General features: G+C 39.7%; 2 protein-coding genes across 4 annotated transcripts in view; one reads left to right on the plus strand and one right to left on the minus strand.

Annotated features, from left to right (window-relative positions):
• The window catches only part of LOC107595315 (uncharacterized), an 8,634-nt gene extending 4,229 nt beyond the window's left edge, over positions 1 to 4,405 (plus strand). For both annotated transcript variants that reach the window (XM_016285687.1, XM_016285693.1), the window contains one exon: positions 1,145 to 4,405. In XM_016285687.1, the coding sequence (XP_016141173.1) occupies positions 1,145 to 3,454 (2,310 nt within the window). In that variant the 3' untranslated portion in view covers positions 3,455 to 4,405. The remainder of the gene's footprint in view (positions 1 to 1,144) is intronic.
• A 997-nt stretch (positions 4,406 to 5,402) lies between these two features.
• Positions 5,403 to 6,774, minus strand: part of kcnn4 (potassium intermediate/small conductance calcium-activated channel, subfamily N, member 4) — a 26,624-nt gene continuing 25,252 nt past the window's right edge. Inside the window, exons 8-9 of one of the 2 annotated variants that reach the window (XM_016285702.1) lie at positions 6,565 to 6,731; positions 5,403 to 6,488 (exon numbers count right to left, since the gene is read on the minus strand). In XM_016285702.1, the coding sequence (XP_016141188.1) occupies positions 6,485 to 6,488; positions 6,565 to 6,731 (171 nt within the window). In that variant the 3' untranslated portion in view covers positions 5,403 to 6,484. Of the gene's footprint in view, positions 6,489 to 6,560; positions 6,732 to 6,774 lie in introns of those variants that run through there. The other variant, XM_016285709.1, reaches the window with a different exon arrangement.

Here is a 6,774-nt window from a genome sequence, read left to right on the forward strand (position 1 = left end):
CAAATACACAAAATAATGATCTTTAAAATAGCATCATATGACCCCTTTAAGTTAACATGATAATTGATTAATAAATTATTTTATGTAGTTTTTCTGCTCCATAAATAATTCTAGGTAACTTATCTGAATTGTTTAAATGGGTCATATGATGCGATTTCAATTTTTCCTTTCTCTTTGAAGTGTTACAAGCTCTTTGATTTTTTTTTACATTAAAGCATGTCAACATATTCTGTTATACCAAATACACAAAATAATGATCTTTAAAATAGCATCATATGACCCCTTTAAGTTAACATGATAATTGATTAATAAATTATTTTATGTAGTTTTTCTGCTCCATAAATAATTCTAGGTAACTTATCTGAATTGTTTAAATTTGTAGAATCCACATGAGCTTGTTTTTAATCAACCGGTCAATTTACAGCAGGGCATGCAAATTCGGTCCGTTTTTGACCAGACAAAGACTGCAGGCAAGCTGAATGTAAATATAAGTCTCTGTAAATCCACTCGCTGACAGCAGGTGGCGCTTATGGAAAAGCTGAATTACAGCTGTTTCCCAGTAAACTCTGTGGTCAAAGCAGCATTGCGATTAAGAACACTACTTTAGGTATTACATGGAGCGAAGATGAAAACAAAATGCCATTTGAATCTTTTCCGAAGACAGTCAGTACCTTCAGAGGTGCATTCATAGGTACAGTCATATAATTAGTTTATTCATATATTCATTTGTATAATTCCCTTAGCACTCTTTTAAAACCTTCCAGCTTTTCCGCTGTGTTTTCACCATAGACTGTAAAAAAAGGTTTTTACCCAAAACGAAACAACTCTGCATGCTGTGCACACGTGAAACTGTTACTTAAAGCTTTATGCTCGACAATATTTATTTATCCTCAGTTGTTCAAATCGCGGTAATCTATTATGGTTATAATGTTAATTAAAATATGAAACGGTAATACTAATCGTGGGGAGTTTTATCATGATTTATCGTCAAACCTGTAATCGTTACATCCCTAGGTAATATATTAATATTATATTAAAGTGAAAGCATTACATCATGCCCCCCCCCCTCCCTTTTTCTGATCTTTTATGAAATGTACACTGCGTAAACTAGCAGTTTTCATAGGATTGTTTTCTTTGTTTTTAGGGCTATTACAACATCATCTCTGCACCTCATCAAGGTTTCTCAGAAGACTCCAGTGATGAGGATGACTACATGGCACCACTGGCACCTAAAAGTGAGGAAGGCTCTGTGTGCTGTGTTTGTGGAGAAAACATCCCCTTACTGAACAAACTGATAGAGCACTTCAAGATGCACACAGCTGAGGTGTATTGCCACCTGTGTCGGACAAAGTTTGGATGCGTTATGTCGCTGGCGATACACTTAAAAAATGCCCATCCAAGGCACAGTTTCATGTGTGGAATCTGCAGAACTCTCTTTAGGTGCACATGGCATCTGAATGGACATATGGAAAAGCATCAGAAAGATGCAATGGAGGTAAAACCTGTGGTTAAAATGGAACAGACAGAAGAAATCAGCATCAAAGAGAACATAAGATACACTGATATGAGAAAAATAACCTTGAGTGATCATTCATATTGTGTCTCAGATCAAGTAGCTACAAATGACACTTGTAATGCCATCCAGAAACACATCGACAATGATACAAACTCCACAAATCAAGTGTCACACATCAAAACACAAACCGAAAGATTGCCTATTATTGACAAACAAAACGATACCTTGAGCTTTTCTTCATGCCCTTTGAATCAATCAGAGCAAGAGCATCTATGCTTTAAACTGAAGGAAGAGGATGAGGATGAGGATGGGCTCGGAGAAACTGCAGTTTGTGAGGTGGCTGCAAAGGAGGAAACTGGACTGATGGAGGATGACGAAAGTACCGACACTGATGATGATGTCAACGCTGACTCACTACCCCCTGGTGACACGGCGTACAACCCAGATGAGGACTTCAGCTCAGAACCTAATGACAGTGACTCAAGAAGTAGCTCCTACGGCCATCACCAAAAGAGACGAAAGAAACAGACTCCCGACAGTAAAAGACCTGCAAATAGGAATCTAGAATCAGTTGACATAGCAGAGAAATTTGGGTGTCAGTCCGATTCTCCCTTTTGCTGCTATGGCAAAGTTGCTAATTTGGAGAAGTACATCGATGATTGCAGGAACAAACTGAGGTTTGCTTGTTGTCTGTGCAGCATGGTATGTGAGAATGAAGAGTTGCTGCTGAAGCACACAACTGAAAAACACCCCGCAGCTGGGTATATCTGTGCATACTGCCACAGTGTTTTTCCTAGACTGGACAGTTACAAAAATCATGTCTGTTTGAGAAGACCAACAGGCGGCATGAACTTGCCGGCCACCCTGCTAACCCAGTTACCTGTCGTACCTTTATCCGGTCAAGTAAGACCTTCTGCTCCTGTTTTGTATGCCAATCAAAACTCCATTAAAATGATCAAAATAACTCCGGCAGTGAATAAAATTTCCCCAGCCCCATATCCTTCACATTTGACGCTGCAGCAATTGCTTCAGACAACTCCTTTGGTTCCTGCTAAGGTGACAGATTTGGTTCCACAATTTGTGGCTGTGCCGCAAACTCTTATCAGGCCCCATTTCCCTCGAAGTTCTTGTGTCGCTCATCCGAAAGTTCCTGTCCATATACCTTCAGTAGTGCGTCCCTTGATGCCGAATCTTGCCAGGATGACTCTTCGTATCCCTACCCCTTCCAGTCCACCTTTTCCAAGTCAAGTCGTCGTATCCTTCTCACCCACAGTGAACGTCTTAGCACCCTGTCTAGTTTCAGCCAACAGGCCTGTTCTGAGACAAACGCCTCCGGCTAATATTAGACCCCTACCTGTAAACGTTCCGCTGATGACCTCAGTCACTTGTCCCACCCTGGTCAGTGCTCTTACTGACCACAACCAGACACAGATCCCTACTGCCCAGGTTCAGGCTCCGTTACAAATAGTGGCCATGTTTGTGAACCAAAGCAGGGATTTGGCTCTGCAGAAGCGACCCGAGCAGAGCTGGCGATCCAAGACCATCTTCCCCTGCCGCCACTGTGGTGCCGTCTCAAGACAACCGTCGCTGAAGGTGCGTCACCGCTACTTACACCGTGGGTCAAGGTTGTACAGATGTCAGTGTGGAAGGTCGTTCCAAAGGCAGCTGCATTTGCTGAGACACCAGGTCCAGCATGCGGAGTCAGTCCGATTTGTTTGTGCACGGTGCGGAAATACATTCGAAGGGGCGCATAAATTGACCTGCCACAAACGGAAGCATAGGAATGGCAGGTGGTGTGTGAAGAAGAAATGCAAGGCGGCTTTTGACTGTAGCTGTGGACAGATGTTTACAAGGCCATCTGCACTGTTGTGGCATATGCTTAAAAACTCTAAACTTTCAAAACGCACTCGAAAAAACTCACAATCTGTCTCTGTTTGAATTGTTTGTGTAAATGAGACACACATAAGATTGAAAACTCACCTTTCAATCAACTGCCAATTGTTTTTTTTTTTGTCTTTGGCCCCAATTGATCTTTCTGTATTATTATGTGTTCAACAGTAGTGTATCTTAATTTTTGTTGTTTTTTTTTTAATTCCAAATCCATAATAGCACAATAGTAACATTTTAACCGTAAAGATCATTTTTGTATCAGAATAAATGTGATGTGAGCACTGGTATAATTTCTTTATAATTTTTTTTTCTTTGTCATAAGATGGATGTGACTACTGAAAGAATGCTTAGTGAGAGTATAAGTATTTAAGCAAGCTCTCATTTATTAATGACCAAAAACACACTTTTAAAATTTTTTTATAGGGGTTTTGTGTTGTAAGGCAATGATTCATTCTAACCCATTTGTAATAAACAATTGTACATAAATACACAGAGAAATTTTTTTAAAGCGTTCTCGTCATCATGTAGTTGGGAAAACACAAAATATTAACATGAGATGGCTTTATTAAAATGTGCAAAATTAATGCTGTAAACGTTTATCTGTCATTTTCTCCTGCCATTTTTTTATGTATATTTCACAATACAACATGCAAAACTGAATTCCTGATCAACTTATCTTGATTCTAAAGCGATAAAAATTTTCTGGTTTGCTTCACTATGTTCCTGGTTAAGCAGCAACAGTTAATGATTGGTGAAATAATGAGTCGTGTGCCATTCATATGCTTCCTTCATACCAGCAGTTTCAAATATGCAAAGACAGCAGTAAAACTAAGACAAAGTTCCTGTTTGTTTATAAAAAAAACTACATACAACAGACCTGACCTCTTTTCTTATTCCCATTGCCCTCATATAATCATTATACTGCATACACATCTAGGTTTTGAGTCTATTTTGAAATTATTAATCGCAAACGATACAGGACAAGCACAGTCTTAAAGGGGTCATATGATGCGATTTCAATTTTTCCTTTCTCTTTGGAGTGTTACAAGCTCTTGGTGCATAAAGAAGATCTGTAAAGTTGCAAAGACTAAAGTCTCAAATCCAAAGAGATATTCTTTATAAAAGTTAAGAGTCAACCACACTTACCTAAAATGGCTCGTTCTAACACACCCCCAACATGTCTATGTCACGATGTGGGAAGATTTGCATAACACCGCCCAAATGTTCACGCAAAGAAAGAAGGCGTAACTTTTATTCTCGCTGTAGTATTGTTGCCACCGCTGCCATGTCGTGAAGACGCTGTGTTTCGTTGTGAAAGCGAAACTACTTTGTTTGGCCTTCCAAAAGAGGACGATATCGCTTCGTCATGCCTGGAGCTGATCCGTGCTGGTCGCTGAGGAAATACATCAACTTAATATAAAAGATGTGTGCAGCACATTTTATGGAGGACTGTTTCCTGAGAGTAGACTACAATGCCAGCTGTTCTGACTAACAGTAAGTAAGTTTTTTATATTTAAAGAATTTGCCACTGATGATTCAAACACGAGTTTTGGGCAGTGTAGAGTAGGGCTTGTTGTTTGTCATTTCTCTGATCACAAATGCAGACATGGTTTTATGTTTACGCGGCATGATGCAACGCAACGCGTAAAAAGACAGTACAAGTCATTATAATCTAGTTATGTCCCCACTGGATGCAACAAATGCCTCGTTTATAATGGGTTTTAATGGTTTTGTCTCGTTGCTCCGGCCGGACAGGTTATCACAGTATGGTATGGGCATAACATTTCCGTCACATGCTTGAGGTATTCGGCCAATCACAACGCACTGGATAGCTGGCCAATCAGAGCACACCTCACTTTTCAGAACGATGAGCTTTGTAAAAATTGACGCGTTTCAGAAAGGCGGGGCATAGAGGAGAAACAATAATGTACAGTATGTGGAAAATAATGTGTTTTTTGGACCTTAAACCGCATAAATACATTTCATTACACCAATACACAAAATAATGTTCTTTTTAGCAGCATCATATGACCCCTTTAACAGGAATGATGGCCAAACATGCAACACATAGTTGTGTCCACCAGGAGGAGATAATAGAGAGGACTGACAGCTTCTGTCTTAATGAACTTAACTACAGGCTTGAGCAATAAAGATTTTTCTGTTACACCAGTATTCTGAATACCATACTACGTAAAACCTTTTAATGGGGTAATTAGAGCCACCACATGCCGTCATTCAACAGATGCCCTGTCAGGTTAAAGGGCTGATGGAAATTCAAGTCATTCCCAGATTTTTTTATTACGGTGCTGTGGGTGCAGGTGGTTCTGCCTCAATTAAGGTTGTTCTAAAAATATCCGTGTACAAGGGCAATAGTCTGTGAGGAAGTCTGGCTTATCCTTGACACCTAACGACAATTTATCTGACTTACCTTTGAAAAAGTTGCCAGCAAGTTACAGAGACGTTCATCAACGCGTCATTACCAGGTTGTACGCACAAAACTGAAAAATGGTGTATCAAATTAGAGTCATAAAGTTATTATCAAGTTGCTCAGAATGATTCATACTTCCCAATTCTGAGATGAACTTCTGAAGTTAAGGTGTTTTCTTCAGTTTGATTAAGACTAACTTCCCCAGTCTCATCTAGGAACAGGAACTATAGAAAGACTGATCCTTTTTGTCCACATTTTTTCAGTTTCACATTCCTTCTGTGACTTTCACACTGATATAAATCACACTGAGATTGAGTTACAAGTAATCTAAATTTGCTCCTTAGCGTAACACCAGAATCTCCATCTCATAGTTTCGGTATCAATCATAAACTGAAACTCAAAATTAGAAGTCAAAAGTTTAAAATAACCAAAATAACCTTTTCATAAGTTCACGTTTGTAGCATTGAGGAAGCGTTCATAAATACACACGACAGAACGTCTGTTCAAAATAAAACGATGGCTGCTATGGTTTTTGCTGCTCTTAATCCTTTTGAAGTTCATCATAAAGTTCCCCCATCAGTTCAAGAGGTTTGATTGAAGAACACTCAGAAGATGAAGACTATATTAGCCTTCAAGAGAGATGTCACAGGTCACCTGTATAGAAATAGATCCAGACTTTTATAAATCTACTCGATTAGGTCAAGCACATAAAGACTTTTGACAGCATTACCTGTGGTCCAGTCTGCGGCGATGTAGCGCCTGTGTGAGCAGCTCAGAGGTGATTTGGAAGGAGCGTCCCAGCTCGTCCAGCTTCTGCTCCATAGAGATGATTCGCTGCTCAAGCTCATGGTAAGAGCTGTTCCAGTTTGCACTCAGATCACACATGATCATCTGCATCTGTTTGAAGACAAAGGCCATTTTTCATGAGTGTATTCCCCCC

This window comes from Sinocyclocheilus grahami, unplaced genomic scaffold (assembly GCF_001515645.1).
Source record: "Sinocyclocheilus grahami isolate Dianchi unplaced genomic scaffold, SAMN03320097.WGS_v1.1 scaffold11.1, whole genome shotgun sequence".
Lineage (NCBI taxonomy): Eukaryota > Metazoa > Chordata > Actinopteri > Cypriniformes > Cyprinidae > Sinocyclocheilus > Sinocyclocheilus grahami.